Below are 18,354 nucleotides of genomic sequence, written 5' to 3' on the forward strand. Positions count from 1 at the left end.
AATACTTGATCCATTAATTTTTTATTTTTATTTTTTTTTAAAAAAAAGCTTATATTATTTAGTTATACCTAATATAATTAAGATAAATAGAGTGTATATTTCGTGTAGTAAAATAATAATTCTGTTTAGAACGTCTAACAAAAGTAAATTTTTTTGTTCCTTTTGGTTTCCTTTCATTCACAACGACATTGGTTAAATTGTTGTATACGATCGCTTAATCTGCAAAGAAAAGCAACTTAAAAGTTAGAAGAGAGAAGAGAGTAGTAACTGTGAGAATTAATGGAGAAAGCTCAAAAAGGAGCGTAAAAAAGGCGCAAAATACGGCCTCTATTACCAACAAACCCAAATTCTTTCCTATAAATTCCAAAACAAAACCAACTCTCTTTCTTCAACCTTCATTTCATCTTCTTTCTCCCAAAAGCTTTAGACATGGACGATTCGGCTCCGCCATCCCCACCAGAGCTTCATCTTCACACTCTCAGACCCCTCAAAGTACTCGGAAAAGGAGCCATGGGAACCGTCTTCCTCGTCCACGACCGCCTTTCCGATGACCCTGCTCATTTCCCCTTCGCTCTCAAAGTCGTCGATAAATCCTCTTTCCTCTCCAAACTCGACGCCGAGCGCCGAGCTCGTTGGGAGATTCAGGTTCTTTCTCGCATGTCCTTCCCTAAACCTCATCCCTTTCTTCCCCACATTATCGGTTCCTTCGAATCAGATGAGTTTTTGGGCTGGGCCGTTCCCTACTGTCCCGGCGGCGACCTTAATGTCTTGCGTTACCGTCAATTAGATCGGGTTTTCTCGCCGGCAGTCATTCGGTTTTATTTGGCTGAGATCGTCTGTGCGCTCGACCATCTTCATGGCATGGGCATCGTCTACCGAGATTTGAAGCCGGAGAATGTGCTGATTCAACAATCGGGTCACGTCACTCTCACGGATTTTGATTTGTCGCGTAGTTTGACACGCAGGACAGTAAAAGACGTCGTCTCTCTTGAAAATTCCGGCCACGAGAAGCCGCCGATTTCCGTCCGCCAAAAACACAGGCGGAATTTGACGCGATGGATCATGGCGACTTCCAATGTTAAAAACGGATTAAAAAAGACTAAATCGGCTCGGGTTAGTCCTGTGAATCGCCGGAAGCCGAGTTTCACCAATGGCGAGCGGTCGAATTCGTTTGTCGGAACGGAAGAGTACGTCTCGCCGGAGGTTGTTCGAGGCGACGGTCATGAATTCGCCGTCGACTGGTGGGCTCTGGGGATTCTCACGTACGAGATGCTTTATGGGACGACGCCGTTTAAGGGGAAGAACAGGAAAGAGACGTTTCGAAACGTTCTGGTCAAAGCTCCGGAGTTGATTGGAAAGCGTTCGGATTTAACGGATTTGATCGAACGGTTGCTGGTAAAGGACCCCACCAAGCGGTTGGGGTACGTACGGGGCGCGTGCGAGATCAAAGAGCATCCGTTTTTTAACGGCGTTAAGTGGGACCTATTAACGGAAGTCACACGACCGCCATTTTTACCTCCTCGTGAAGAAACGGAATGGACGGAGAATTTAACGCTCGGTTGTGTGAGTATAACGGAATACTTTCACAGACAGAGATCGCCACCTTCGTATCCACCGTCGCCGTCGTCAACAACTCCATCGACCTCCTTCAGTTGGCACAATAATGTGTCTTTGACGGAGTTCTAACCCACGTGCGGGATTGCACGTGTAAGAATTCGATATTATTTGGCCTCGTTGTGTAATTTTAATGTACATAAATGGAATAACCCGCCAGTAGGTAATGTGAGAAACGGTGTTAGTGAAAATTGACAAAATTTAATGCGTTGTTAAGGTAATATAATAATAGGCAGAATTAGTACTGTAAAGTCGGGATTAATTGGTAACAAAATCAAGAAATGCCTTTGTAATTGAATGAAATATCACGCGCCGGGGAGGCGCGTGTTTTCCCCTCCGAATTTTAATTTCCTCATTTTTATAGTTTATGCCTTTCCTTCCCTACGAAAGGGGAGAGGGAATCAAATTCCTTGGCGTTTCTTTTAATTCATCCAAGCAAGAATTGTTCTTGTTTTTCTTCAATATTAATTTCGTAATAAAAAAATCTTTTTTTTTTTTTTTTCAAAATTATACTTTTGTTCTAAAAAAATAAATGAGCATTCATGAATGGGAGGTTGGTAGTGAAAGGTAAAGTTGGAAATGGTACGTACTACTACGATTCACGTGCTTTGCTCAAAGAGTTGGTGATTCTCATAGAAATAAATTGGAAAATTTTTTAAAATTAGAAAAATAATAATGATTCTGGGGTATCATTTTATAGAAATTGATGTTTTTGTTTGTATTACTATTATTTTAACTGCGAACAATAAGGTAGAAAACAAAAACGAAATGAATTATCGTAATTATTAAAAAAAAAAAAATTAGAGCGGCTATGAAAAGGTTAAAAGGGGGATAGGGATATGAGTAGGAGTGTAAATTGGGCGGCCACATTAATTTAAGGTTTTCCTTGTATAGAAAATGGAGCTTATCCTATCATTACTAGACAAATTTTTCTTAAATTGCGGGGTTTATTTATTTATTTCTTTCTTTTCAAATGAATGGTATATAATCTCTAAATCTGATATATATAGCTTTCTTATCCTACATATATATAGATATTTGTTTGGTTCTGTAGGCAATTATTAATTCCAACTTCCTGAAAAACCTGAAATATTATAAAGGTAGTTTATAAAAAATAGTTCGATAATAATGTTTACACGACTAAAAAGTGTGCTGCTTTCTTAAATATGGAAAATGAACTTATTAAAAAAAAAAAGGTCTAATATAACATCATTGATTTTTGTTGGTTGTTGGGCATTGTTGTAATTTGATGTGAGAGAATCACGTGAAGTAGATTGATATACAAAAAGTTGTTAAACACAGTTTATAAATGAGGGAAAACATTGTCTTCTTTTGTAAATGTGGAATAGACCCCTTAAAGTTGAAAAATATAAAAGCTTCTTTTTAGACTAGTAGGGGATTATTATTAATTTCTTTTCTTTTTTTTTTGGCAGATTTGATAATGTATGTTTCCTGCCTTATCTTTTATTAGAAAAATTTAAGAAAAAATAGAAGAATAATTTATTTATTGATTGATTGATTATTATGTTAGTTTTAAAAAAAAAAGGTAGTTTAGAATTTAGATTGTGGTAGTGGGGGGGGGGGGGGGGGGGGGGGGGGGGGGGGGGATTGTATATTTAAAATAGGGAAATTTGATTAGACTGATGAAACGAAGGGGAATGTAAAAGGTAGAGAAGAAAAAAGAATAGATAGAAATTAAGTATTCTATGTGTCGGGTAAACTGAAGGTAGTGTGGGAGAGCTAATTAATGAAGTGAAGGCCCACACAACAGTGGCGGTATTGAACTAAAAGCATAGCGTAGTTTATTTAGTCTGTCATTGGGAGGATGGAGCCCCTAATGTGAGGGACCCCATGCGATGGGCTCCATAAAAGAAAAAAAATGGATGAATTTTAAGGGCAGCCCCTCCCTTCCCTTTTAAGGCCAAATACCAAAAGGGTAGGCTCTATCTTGGTTCATTTGTTTCCATCTTACAAAGCTTTAGGGCCATAGTCTCTGTTTCCAATAATTCAGCCCTTCCCCAAATTGTCTCTACCTTCAATATCTTCCGGACAGATTCATCCTCTACTCTACTGCCCTTTTCCAACATTATTCTACATCAATCACTTTTGTTGATCACCACTAAAATAGATCGAGATTAAATTTTTAATTTAATAAAAAAATTTGTCCCAAAAAAAAAAACTTAGCATCGTGCGGTATTTAGCTATCGGCACTTCGACACTCAAATTAGAAAGGAGTTGAGATGAATATCGATAATAGTAGTAGTATGGAGTGTTCTCAATGTGCATTTTGACGTGTGATTTCGATGGCTATATAGAATTCGTATTATATAACAAACATCTAATCTCATAACAAAACCTCCATGAAATCATCGAGTCGTTAAATTTCGGGCAATTATAACTCCACCACCAAAAACAATTGTCAATACTTGCTCGGTTTAGCTCTTTCGGGGATTTCCCACTATGTCTTCGTACCGCTACTATTAGATTTTCACTAGGCTTTCTTTAGGTTATCTGAGTTCACTCTAAGTTTCCCATAAGTCCTTTGAGCTCCTTAAGGTATTTCGTGGGTTTTTTTAGTTCCTTCATGAATCATCTAAGTTATCTATATTCATAGACCTCCTTATCTCTCTAGATTCTTGTTAACGGCCTATCTCGATAACTCCATCGATAGCAAATCCTTTTCTTTTCTTTTCTTTATTATTAGTAGACAAATAACTCTTTGTTTCCAATTATATACATTTCTCATTTTTAACCTATTGTATGCGGTTATATTATTGCTTAGCATACACTGTTGTAGAGTGAGTTTGACATTTCTTTTATAAGAATTAAGGTAAATTTGCTTGGTTAACAAAATGTAGACTTGAAAGTGATGTCCAAACTGAAACGAAGGGTTGATGTCCATGTACTTCTTCAAATTTATTAACGAAATGTAGCATTGAATTGTACATCAAATTAATGCAAAAAAAATTTCTTTTCTAAAACCAATATGCAAGTAAGTTTGGTACCCATTTAACTTCGTTTTGGTAACTATTTCGTTTTTTATTTTTTATTTTTGAAGATTAAATTTATTTCCTTTTCATTTCTTATCATGATTTGCATTTTTTTTTAAGTATACGAGCTGTATTCTTAGCTAAATTTCAAAAACAAAAGCAATTTTTGAAAACTATTTTTTTTTGTTAACCATTGATAAAAAATAGATAATAAAGTGAGAAATTTTAAGGTGGAAGGAACATTTATAAGCTTAATTTTAAAAAATAAGAAACTAAAATCCAAATTATTACCAAACGAGGCTTTCATTTTTCATTTTTAAAATTAAGCTTATTTCTTCCCTGTTTCATACTATGATTTGCATCCTTTCTAAGTACAAGAGCCGAATTATTAGCCAAATTCAAAAAACAAAACATAAGGTTTCTAAAAGCTATTTTTTTTAGTTTTCAAAATTTTGGTTTGAATTTTTACATAATTGGTAAAAAAATAGATAATAAAGAAAGAAATTTAGAGGTGGAGTAGTGTCTATAAGCTTGATTAAAAAAAAAAAAAACAGAATAGTTACCAAATAGATATTTCGATGTTAACACAATGGCCTAATATGTTCAAGGTCACAATTGTACTAAAAAATGTTCAATTAAATATTAACTATACCATCATGAACTGGCGTAGTAGTAAATAAAAGGCATGACCTTGATAAAGAGTAAAGACATAACAGATATTTGGTTCAATTTATGGTGGCCACCTACCTGAAATTTAATATCCAGCGAATATATTTTAAAAGATTTGGAGTTTGTAGTCCAATGGTTAGAATAATTGCCTTCTAAGCAATAGATCCAGGTTATATATTTTATATTTTATATTTTGACGTAAAAACAATGGCAAGGTTTTTAGTGTTTTTTTTTTTTTTTTTATAAATATATAACAAATGTGAGATATAAAGATTTAAATCGACTTCAAATAAATGAATATATGCAACAATTAGCTCAAGCTATATATTTATAGTAGCAATTAAGTTATCTTTATATTTTTACCATCGATAAGAGGGGAAAATTGAACTTTTGATAAATATAAGAGTATAAAAACTATATCAATTGAGTTATGTTCATTTTAACGTGACAATATTAGATAAAATTAATAATCAAATTAATCCTTTTTGTTTCATATATATACAAATTACGTAAAGTTGACTTCAATGAATTTGACTTCACATTACTACCAATTATGACCTTGAACAAGGCAGTTTAAGAGTTAACTTGTTTTTTCAAAAAGAAAATTAAGTAAAGTTAAAACTTTATTTACCAAATCAGGACAACATTGCATTTTATATATATATATATAAATAAAGGGATGAAGGATGTGTATCGTAAGTTATGTGTTGCTTTTTGGTTTGGAAACAATATCCCAACATCATGATGAGAAGAAGTGGCATTAATGGAGGGGAAGCCTACTAGCCCAGTGTGTAACTTTCCGACCCACCATTCTTTTTATAAAGATTCAACTAACCATTTTGTTTTTTATTTTTATTTTTAAAAATTAAATCTATATTATCTATATTTTTTTTATCATAATTTACATTTTTTTTAACCATTTGAATTCTTAGTCAAATTTCAAAAACAAAAACAATTTTTTGAAAGCTATTTTTCCCTAAAAAATTAGCTTGGTTTTTTAAATTATTGATCGAAAGGTAGATGACAAAGGAAGAAATCCTGAGGTGGAAGTCCGTAGACTTAATTTTCAAAAACAAAAACAAATGACAAAATGGTTACCAAACGAGATCATATATATATTTTTTTTAAGTTTTTTATCTAATTTTTATTTGATCCTTAATCTTCAAAATGTTACAATTTTAGTTTTTAAAATTTTGAGTTTAATTTCAATCTAGTCTCTAAATTTTAAAATATTATAATTTTACCATTTAAATTTAAGTTTTGTTTCAATTTGGTCCAAAAGATTCAAGATTTACACTTTTAACCGCAGCTTTCGCTAAATATTTGCTTCCAGTCTTTAGTATTAACGTCTATTAATTAATTTAAAAGAATCCGTGGATTATAATCCATTAAGTTTTCATGATTTTTTCATCAATATTAATATTAATTTTAATGTTTTACTTCATAATCATTTTTAGTTAATTAATAGATATTAACATCAAAGACCAAAGTGAGTATTTAGTAAAAAAATTGACGTTAAAAGTGTAAAATCTTAAAACGTAGGTATCAAATTAAAACAAAACTCAAATCTCAAAGATAAAATTGTAACATTTTGAAATATAAGAACTAAATTGAAATAAAAATATAATATTTGAAATCTATGAATCAAATGAAAAATAAACCCAAAATTTAGAGGTGGAGAGACATTTTCCTTTTTTAGAAAAAAAGATAACTCTTAATCGTATAATAAATATTATTAAAGCAAACAAAATTTCTTACATAATTTATAAACGTCACAATATTAAGTCGATAGGTAATAAAAACAATGAAACTTATTCTGATGGGTTTTTTAATGGTAATTATTATTGGTTAAATTGTTAAAAGTTGGAGAGTACTAAAAATCAAATTAGGATCTATTGTTATTTTCAAGCTTAGGGACCAAATATTCTTTCTAAATTTTTAAAAGTGATGTGTTTGTTCTATTTCAATTAATGTTTATCCGAGGATGATAGTTTAGAGATTTTATATATTATTTGTTCATAACTTATGAAAAGATAAAATGTGTTCAATGATTTAGAAAAATGAAAGAAGCTAAAATGATAAAAGAAATTAAACTGAAATGAACATACTATAGACTCACTACTAAAAAATATTTTAATAACATTTTACACTAACCAAAGTATACTTAATTTAGTGGTATTGACGCGTATTCTGATTTGAGGGGTCGGGAGTTCAACCCTCGACCTCTTCGAATCGCAATTGTTGTACTAAAAAAATTTCTTACGCTATAAATAATGAAATATCCAGTAAAAATTAATATAAACCCCTAAACTCGTTTGCATGCATTTACAAAATTTAAAATGTGAAAAAAAAACTAGAAGTATCAAAACAATCGCTCACTTTGAGAAATTTCTTGAACCTTAAAAGCAAAATCTTTTCTTCACTCTCTTCAATATGTGAGGATCATTAGGAAATCACTATATATGTTTTTATATAAATTGAAAAGTTAAAAAATTAAAAAAGAGGACATGCGTTATGCAAAAGAGGGAGAGAGGCGATAACTGCCTATCGAAGATAAAAGAGATACTTGAAATAGAGAAATTGTTATAGAAGGAAATGAAATATTGGGAACGATGTCGTTACTAATAAAATAAAAAAAAATACATACAAAAAAAGAAAGAAAGAAAGAAAGAAAGAAAGAAAGAAATGGAGAGGAGATATCTAATGAAAAATGTGATGTTGAAATTAGCTATTTACAAATAAAATTTAGATCTCAAATCATAATTTGATTTTTTTTTTTTTAATTCTCTTATTTGATATGAAGTATAGATTACTAGAGATAGAATTTGATTTTTTAAAGAAAATATCCTAAATAAGAGATTAGAAGATAAAATGTGATTTATTTTTTTAATACCTTTATTTAACACGAAGTAGATATTAGAGATAAAATCTGATTTAAAAAATATTTTCATGAATAAGAGATTAGAAAATAAAATATAATTTTTTAAAGAAAATTTTACCCTTTTTTTAAAGAGAAATATAGATTATTAAAGATAAAATGTGATTTTTTTTAAAAAAATATTTTTCATGAATCCAAGATTAGATAATAAAATTTGAATTTTTATTTTCTTTTCTATTTATTAATATAAAATATATATTAGAGATAAATCATGATCTTTTTATTGATTTAAATGTGAAATTAAGATATTCCAATAACCGTAGCCTATTTTAGATACTATGTATATATATCTATATATCTAGATATATATATTTGTGAACACAACAAAAAATAAACTATGATGTATGTGATTTATATATACATTTTTTCAATATATTACTAATATATATTTAATATATACATGAGATATCGATGAGAAAATGATCATTTTTCAAATAGGCATATGAGAAAAAAAAACCTCATAAAATAAAAGTAAATATTGATTTAAAATACTATACATTAAATGAATATCAATCAAAATTAATAAATAACGAAAACAAAGCTACGGAGGTTAATAAGAAAAGAATTAAATATTTTAAAATTTTAAAATAATGGTAAAATATTAAATTGGTTTAAAACAAAAGATAAAAGCTCTGAATAAAATAATTTAAAATGAAATATATGGTGTAAAAAAGAAGAATCTAAAATAAAGTTGAATTTGAGTTTTGAAAAGCCTATCATCTGTGTTGGACTTGAAGAACTCATAAGCCCATGAGTCTTTCTCTTGGAAATGCACCTGACCGGCTGACCCCTATTTTCTTTCTAATTCCTTACTTCTTCTTTTATCTCGTTCGTGAGCCCAGCCACATCTCTCCTACTTTTTGTCTTTCTCTTCCAATTACTGCACGCTGCCGCTCCGATCCGGCTTCCTTCGACACCACCGTCGTCAATGGAAAAGACTCGCGGAATTTTGCATTGTCTGTTACCCCAACGCTGTGTCAAACCACCATCCAGCTAGGTTTCGATGCCGCTGCTACAGTAGCTGCAGCCGCCCCCTCCGAACCACTGCCAACCGCCCCGCCTCTCCTCCATCTGTGAGTTCTTCAAACTTTTGTTTTGTCTTTTTTTTTTTTATTACTTTTATTTAACTTATGGTAGGTATTAAAGATAAATTGTGATTTTAAAAAAAGATTTTCATAAGAGATTAGAGGATAAAATATGATTTTTTTTAAAAGAAAATTTTTTGCCTATATTTAAAGAGTGGTAGAGATTATTAAAGATAAAATGTAGTTTTTTTTTTCGTGAATGATTAGAGAATAAAATTTGATTTATATTTTTCCCCTTTATTTAATATGAAATAGATATTAGAGATACGATGTGATCGTTTTAATGATTTAAATATGAAATTATGTAAGACATTTCAATGACCATCAACTAGAGGCAAAAGGGGAAATCAAATGTTTCTCCCCATACTCCTTTTATATAGTGAGTGTGTGTGTATATATATATATATATTTGTAAACACACCAAAAAGTAAACTATGGTATATGCAATTTATATATACATTTTTTTCAGTATACTACTAATATATATTTAACATATACCTGAGATCTCGACAAAAAATGATCATTTTTCAACTAGGAATATGGAAAAAAAATAAACAAAATCTCATAAAATAAAAGAAAATATTAATTTAAAATACTACACATTAAATGAATATCAACCAAAATTAATAAATAACAAAAACAAAGTTCAAATTTGAAAATAATATTAATAAGAAAAGAATTAAATATTTTAGAACTTGAAAATAATGGTAAAAGTATTAAATTGGCTTAAAATAAAAGTTAAAAGCTCTTAACAAAATAATTTAAAATGAAATATACGGTGTAAAAATGATTTTAAAGAATAAAAAATAAAGTTGAATTTGAGTTTTGAAAAGGCTGTCATATGTGCGAACTCAAAAGCCCAATGAGTCTTTCTCTTGGAAATGCACTCGAGGAAGAATTTCACAAAATGACCCAAAACCCAAAACCTTTTCTACCAATGATCTCTTCCTAAAAATTTTTCTACCAATGACCTCTTCCTAAGAACTTTTCTATCACTGACCTTTTTTCCATGCGAAATTTTAAAATTATCCCCAGTTTTCTTCACCCTTCAGACCGCACCACATTTCTTCTTCCTTCAACGATTTCTTCAGCCCTTCATTTAATGTGCATTCAATACATCACCAACATTCCACCAAAACATTTATTCCCAACTAATATTCTGAAGAGAATGGAACGTCACTCTTATTATTCACTTTTTGTCGTCGAACTCCCCACGAAATTCTCTCATTGTTCTCTCGTAGTTTTCTCTTAGAGTTTCAGTCCAACATCTTCAGATTCTCTCGTAACTCTCATCGTTGGATTCAGTCCACATTTCTTCTTCCTTCAACGGTTTCTTCAGCCTTTCATTCAATGTACGATTTCTTCTCCCAGATCGCTTTCATAATAAGTATCGTTTAGCATTAAATTATTGGACGATCGTTTATACATTACTATATGATTGTTTATACATTCATATGCGGTCGTTTATACATCACTATGTGATCATTTATACATTACTATGTAATCGTTTACTATGCGATCGTGTATAAATTACTACACGATCGTTCATAAATTACAATATAATCGTAGAGTAAATTATAAACGATCATGTAGTAGTTTATACACGATCGTATAGTAAATTATAAACGATCGTGTAGTAATTTATACACGATCGTTTAGTAAATTATAAACAATCGTGTAGTAATATATACACGATCGTTAATACATCACTATGCGATTGTTTATATATTACTATGCAATCGTTTACTACACGATCGTGTAGTAATTTATACACGGTCGCATAGTAAATTATAAATAATTGTGTACTAATTTATACAATACAATCGTTTATACATTACTATGCGATCGTTTAGTATTATATATACAATTGTTAATACATCACTATGCGATCGTTTATACATTACTATGCCACTATTTACTACACGATCGTCTAGTAATTCATACACAATCACGCAGTAGTTTATACACGATCGCATGGTAATTTATACATGATCGTTCACTTATCCATAATTTGTTTATCCCATTGTAGATCAATGGCACTACTTCGCATCTTTGTACAATTTGGTGGGGATTAGGATGAGTCCAGAAGAAACTATGTTGATGGTCATATGAAAGGTTTGAAAGTCAGAAATGATATAACAGTCGGTGAATCAGTGAGTATGATGCACCAACGACTGAATATCGATCAGGATATGTTTGATATACACATCAAATGTTGCTAGAATCTATTGGTCCCAGCTCCCCTAATTGACATAGTCGACGATACTTTAAGTACGTCTTCATGGCATTTGGTCCTTGTATTAGGGGTTTTCTAAACTGCATCCGACCAGTAATCATTATTGATGGGACCCATTTGCATGAGAAATATAAAGGTATGTTGTTAATAACAACATGTATCGATGGAAATAATGACATATATCCTATCGCCTTCAGTATTGTAGATGGTGAGAATGATGTATCATGAACTTGGTTCATGACTCATTTGAAGGCTTCGATAGGAGATGTTCCCAATCTAGTGATTATATCAGATCATCACATCTCAATTGAAAAAGTTGTTGCAAAGATATTTCTTGATACATTTCATGCCCTGTGTACATACCATATTCGGAACAATTTGGTGGACAAATTCAAGAATAAGGACATAATCCCACACTTCTACCTAGCGGCGAAATCATATAGAATGTCTGACTTTCAGATATATTGGGCTAAGCTCCATCAATATCCTAGTGTGACAGCCTATCTTGAGGAGATTGGATTACAATGGTGGGCAAGGGTTTATCAAGTCCATTGTAGGTATGACAAGATGACGACAAATATAGTAGCATGTCTCAATGGAGTGTTGAAAGATGCCCGAGGACTACCAATCACAAAGCTATTAGAGCATATCCGCGAGTGGCTTTAAGGTTATTTCTATATCCAACGTACACACGCAATGACATGCATAAACATTGTAACTAATTACGCAATGAGTATTCTTAAGGAATCAGAAATGATATCTATAACATATCATGTTTCTCCAGTGGATATGCATATAATTAATGTGGACGATGGATATTTAGGGGGTTGGTTGATATTCGTTCATGGACATGTACGTTTATGGAGTTTAATTGCCTCGAGATCCCATACTCCGATGCAATATCTGCAACGACCCTGAGAAACATTAATATTCAAACATTATGTGCAGAATGATTTACAATTGAATGTGTGCTTGCTGCTTACGCCAAACCAATCTTCCCAGTCGGACACAATCAAGAATGGGTTGGATATGTTAGAGATTTTGAACCAATTCTATCACCGCAAAAGGTAGTAAGTGTAGGTCGACGTCAAACCGTCAGGATACCTTCAATTGGAGAGGAGCCACAACAAATACATAGGTGTACACGATGTGATCAGAAAGGACATAACAAGAAAACATGGAGACAAACATTGATAACACCTAGTACTGACTCATCTAAACTAAACAATATGTAATTTTTGCTTCGTTTTTTTTATACAACACAAATTATACTATACAATATGTAATTTTAGCACCAATTATATTGTACAAATTTATACTATATAATATGTAATTTTAGCACCAATTATATTGTATAAATTTATACTATATAATATGTAATTTTAGCACCAATTATACTGTACAAATTTATACTATACAATATGTAATTTTAGCACCAATTATACTGTACAATATGTAATTTTAGCACAAATTTATCTAAACGATCGCTTAGTTATTTATTTTCTTAGTTAAATGTATAATACCAATTGTATTCTACAAATTTAGCACAAATTTATCTAAACGATTGCATAACAAAACCTAAACAATCTAATAGATATCTAAACGATCGCGTAATAGATATCTCAACGATCGTATAACAAAAACTAAATGATCGCGTAACAGTTAGTCAAACGATTGCATAATGGATGTCTAAATAATTGTGTAATAGTTAGCTAAACGATCGCTTAGTATTCTTTAAACGATCGCATTACAAAACCTAAATGATCGTTTAACAAAAACTATACGATCCCAAAACAGATATCTAAACGATTGCATAATAGATATCTCAACGATGGTATAACAAAAATTAAATGACCGTGTAACAGTTAGCCAAACGATCGCACAATGGATATCTAAGCGATCACATAACATTTAGCTAAACGATCGCTTAGTATTATCTATACGATCGCTTAGTAATCTCTATCTGATCACTTAGTAATATCTAAATGCTCGCTTAAAGTATTCATAGAGACGCGTGTTCACCAAACGGTCTGAAGGCTTTTTAAAAATTGGAGGTAGTTTTGGAATTTCGCATAGGAAAAAGGTCAATGGTAGAAAAGTTTTTAGGATGAGGTCATTGGTAGAGAAGTTTTTGGGTTTCGAGTCATTTTGTGAAATTTTCCACCCGACAGGCTAACCCTTATTTTCTTTCTAATTCCTTACTCTTTCTTTTATCTTGTTCGTGAGTCGAGTCACATCTCTCCTGATTCTCGCGTTTCTCTTCTAGCTACCATACTCTGTCACTTCAATCTATCTTCCTTCGACATCACCATCGTCCAGAAGAAGACTTGTAGTGATTTTGCACGATCTGCTACCCCAACGCTGTGTCAACCACTATCCAGCTAGGTCTCGATACTGCTACTACAGCAGTCACAGTCACCCCCTCCAAACGATTGCTAACCACCCTACCTCTCCTCCATTTGTGAGTTCTTCGAACCTTTGTCTAGAATATATTTGTTGGATCGACACCAGCGGGCAACGGAAGAAATCGGGATCAATAAGCATTCTAATTCATTAATTTTGGTTTAAAAGAAACATGCTAAAATAGAGTATAATGGGTTTCAAGAACATACCTTGGCCGAACCAACGAAATCTCCATTTTTCAACTGTAAAATCCTCTAAATCCTTGTGTAGACCACCACAAGATCTTCCCTACTATCCTCTTGGTGCTCTAGATTGAGTTGTGGGACTCAAAATAAGTTGGAATCAAAGGGAATATGGAGAAAGCTCACTGAATCAACCCATTGAAGAACACCTTCTTCCTCATCCTTCCTTCACTCCGATCTCTTCAGTATACTACAGACTATCATGCAAAGAGATATGTTGTATGGGATGCAACTCATGCTTGGAGTAAACTAAAGAAGAGGTGACGGGTTCCTTGTAAGCTAATTGAAGATGAACTTTGAAAAATCTCATTTTCAATTTTGTGTAATTTTTCAATTTCCAAAATTTATTTTGATTTATTTCTAAAATCAAAATTTATTAATCTTACAAATTAATTTCATAAATTAATTTTTCAATAAAATTAATAAATAATTATTTAAACAAATTAAATAATTCTAATTAATTTAATATCCAATATTAAATTAATTTTTACACAAATTCATCTTCATATATTTAAATCATATTTAAATATATTTTCTCCAATTTCGTTTGATTCTAATTTAAACGTTTCAAATGAACTTATCACACTACTCTAGAGCTAATCCATTTCTGAGCTAGTAAGGGAACCTCATGGACCTACAGATCATGGGCTCCAACGATTCGAGATTAATCGGCTAAACTCATTAGACCGATCTAACCCACATTCGTTAACTAATGGGTCACTCCACGAAAGCCCATAATTGAACTCCCCTCACTTTAGATATATTATGTCCACTCGATATAACCATGATTAGTATGTTAACCCTTCACAGGTTGTACGTAATAACGGCTCGGTCAAATCTATGTTTTACCCCCGAAATTACCTTTTATTCCTTAAGTCCCCATTGATTCCCTAATGAACAATTGTTTTGTGATCCAATCACAAAATCAAGTACCTATCATACCAAATGAGAGGGCGAGATCTCTTGTTCAAGCCCCTGAATCAGCACTTAAGGGAACAACCTCTCTACTATTCCTAAAGCCGGTAGGAGTGAATTCCCTCTTGCACCCTATGTCCCCAGCTATTTATCCGGTCTTACCCCTAAAACGGAAGTCATATTGAGCCGACGTTGTTGAGCCAACCCTCACCTATGCAAATCTAAAGGCAATCTCGAATAAACAGGAGTTCATAGTTAGCTCAGGATTAAGGTCAAGTTACCTAGATCATCGCTTTGAAATAGTCAGTCTTAAACAGTAAACAACGTTATAAAGTAAGAGTGACTCAGTTCATGGTCCGATTTTGTATAAACTCTTTTGCACAATGACACCTCCACTCATCATGTCCAACATGAACGAATTAGGATCACTTCGTTTGTAACACTTTACAACTCTTTGTAACAACTACAGAGCAGACCGTATCCAATAGTGTTACCAGAATAAGATACCCAACCTTATCCATGTACTATAGATCATTTTGACTATTTACTCGAACCTGATCTACCTTTATGTCTCACATAAAGTTCAAGTACTCATCCAATAGTCAATAGACTTTTAGGTTTATTGGATTTCTATTCAAGCAATAGATCCATTCAATAACACCTTTATTGAATTTTCAGAATAAGCTTCATTGTTTACATACCACGAGTTTTAGGACATAAAACCCAACAATATTGTTGTTGTGTGTTCTGAGTTATGTGCGATGAACATTTAATTTTTTAATTGTGTATTTTGAATTCTGATAATGTGGTGTGGATAGTTGATGTGTTGGATGTTTGAATTACTTGACTTAGATGTAAAGGACGATTATGCTAAAGTATGTGCTATGAGAGTTGAATTTGTTGACATGTGTCCTGATTATGTCGCGTGGATGTTAGATGTACTGGATGCTAAATTACATGACTTGTTTATGGTTTGAGTGCCTCGAGTAAAAGGATGAGCAGGAGTTGGCTTCAAAGACTGGGTGTTACATGACTTGTTTGTGGTTTGGGTGCCTCGAATAAAAGGGTGAGCAGGAGTTGGCTTTAAAAACTGGGTGTTACATTACTTGTTTGTGGTTTGGGTGCCTCGAATAAAAGGGTGAGCAGGAGTTGGCTTTAAAAACTGGGTGTTACATTACTTGTTTGTGGTTTGGGTGCCTCGAGTAAAAGGTGAGCAAAAGTTGGCTTCGAAGACTGGGTGTCAGCCAACTACCATTTATCAAAATAGAGTTCTACTAAATGTCACTTATGCACCACCAGAGATCTGGTAACTAAATGTTTACCATTATGAATGAAGCGCCTTGCTAGATTAGTCTTGGCTCCCGCTCTGCTAATTGGTGCCAACTACCATTAGTTGGAGTAGAGTCTCCTAGGATTTTTTTTACCAATAAGTTAACACAGTTTGGTGTATCACCGAGAGAATAAGGTTCAAATTCTAAATAATGCTTCAAAGATGTCACTAATGGAAGAGGAATCCAATTTAAATATTGAATCCTTTTACAACCTAGTAAAAGTTAGTTACCAATGGTAACATTCTAACAATTTTCTAACTAAAGATACGACATAAACAATTTAAGATTTTGGTAATTACAAGCTTAAAACTTAAATAATTGACTACAAGACTACTTAAACATTGAAAAAAAAACTATCGCTACGAATATTACATCAAATTCCCTCCATGTTAGTAAAATGAAACTCGTCCTCGAGTTTACGCTGAAAGCTTAAGCTGGCCTTGTGGTAAATACTCCGTTAGATTAGTCACATTGAAGATAGGGTTGATATGAAGAACTCCAGATAGTTCAATTTTGTAGGCATTATCTCCATATTTATTTAGGATTTAAAAGGTCATAGCTTCTTTGGTTGAAGCTTGTTATAAGTGCCTATAGGGAATCGGTTTTTTCTGAGATGGATCATTACTAAGTCGCCTTCTTTGAATTCTTTGGATCTTCTATGCTTGTCAGCTACTATCTTGTATTTGGTAGTCATTTTCTCCAAGTGCTCTGTGACTTCCTTATGTAGTTCAACAACTCTTTGTAGCTTTAGCTTCCATGCTAAGATCAATAGAAGAAGGTAGGTTAGTAAGATCAACAGTTAATCTAGGGAGTCTAGTGTATACTATTTCAAATGGTGACCTCTCTGAGCGATTTTCATGTGGTTGTAGGTGAATTCTATTTGTGCCAAGATAAAAGTCCCATTATTTGGGTTTTTCTTCTCTAATGCAACGAATAGGATTACCAAGGGTCCGATCAGTGACTTTCATTTGCCCATTGTTTGGGGATGGCTCATTGTGCTAAACTTGAGTCTTGTGTTAAACATTCTCCAAAATGTTTTTCCAAAAGTACCTTAGGAACTTCACATCCCTGTCTAAAACTATAGACTTGGGAATTCCATGTAAGCGCACAATTTCTTTAGAATAGATTAGCAATATAAACGGTATCCGCTGAAAGATAATGAGACATTTTGCTAAACCAATCAACAACAACTAGAATAGAGTCATACCCTCTTTAAGATTTGGTAGTCCTAAAATGAAATCCATGGATAAGTCCTCCCAAATGCTCTCAGGGGTCAGTAAAGGGGAGTATAAACCTGTGTTTTATTGTTGTCCTTTTGCTGTTTGGCACATGTAGCAGTGTTTAATGAATTTTGTCATATCTTTGGGAATTTGTGGTCAATAGAATCTGTCATTTAAGACCTGTAAAGTCTTGCCCACTTCGAAGTGTCCTGCTAATCCATTACTATGTAATTCTTTAACCAAGGATTCTCAAAGAGAAGCTCTAGGTATGCACAAAAGATTATTCTTAAAAAGGAAATTTTTAGTTAAATGAAAATCATTATAATTAACATGATCAACACATATATGTCTTCGGATTCGGGGTCATTTTCATACAAAGTGGATAGAGAACCAAATGCAACTATTTGGCCTTTAAGGATTGTTAAGAGAATAGTTTTTCTACTTAAAGCAATGACCACAAAATTAGTATTTCTCCCTTTGTGTTTTATGACAAAATCAAAGCGTTGAATAAAAGATAACCAATGTGCGTGCATTCGATTAATAGTCCTTTGTGTCTGTAAATATTTGGGACATTTGCAAATATAGATATTAGACTCAAAGTATTAGTAGATATAACATAATATAAAAGAAATTATAAATATGGCCAAATTTAAATAGTCTATCGGTGATACACCATATTATTGGTAGGAGTCTATCAGTGATAGACCATAT

General features: G+C 32.5%; 1 protein-coding gene and 1 long non-coding RNA gene across 2 annotated transcripts in view; both read left to right on the forward strand.

Annotated features, from left to right (window-relative positions):
* The first annotated feature begins 228 nt into the window (after positions 1–228).
* Positions 229–1,955, forward strand: UCNL (AGC (cAMP-dependent, cGMP-dependent and protein kinase C) kinase family protein). The gene has a single exon (XM_039044926.2). The coding sequence runs from the start codon at positions 430–432 to the stop codon at positions 1,684–1,686; it is 1,257 nt and encodes a 418-aa protein (XP_038900854.1). The 5' UTR covers positions 229–429; the 3' UTR covers positions 1,687–1,955.
* Positions 1,956–8,947: 6,992 nt separating this feature from the next.
* The window catches only part of LOC150033064 (uncharacterized), a 30,795-nt gene continuing 21,388 nt past the window's right edge, over positions 8,948–18,354 (forward strand). The window contains exon 1 of the long non-coding RNA XR_016523658.1: positions 8,948–9,284. This is a non-coding gene — a long non-coding RNA (uncharacterized LOC150033064). The remainder of the gene's footprint in view (positions 9,285–18,354) is intronic.

The sequence above is a fragment of the Benincasa hispida genome, chromosome 10 (assembly GCF_027475165.1).
Source record: "Benincasa hispida cultivar pf3 chromosome 10, pf3_genome.v1.1, whole genome shotgun sequence".
In the NCBI taxonomy this organism is placed as follows: domain Eukaryota; kingdom Viridiplantae; phylum Streptophyta; class Magnoliopsida; order Cucurbitales; family Cucurbitaceae; genus Benincasa; species Benincasa hispida.

What these genes read in the sequence shown, in the direction of transcription:
- UCNL (XM_039044926.2), top strand. Translation starts at nt 430, where the DNA reads ATGGACGATTCGGCTCCGCCATCCCCACCAGAGCTTCATCTTCACACT.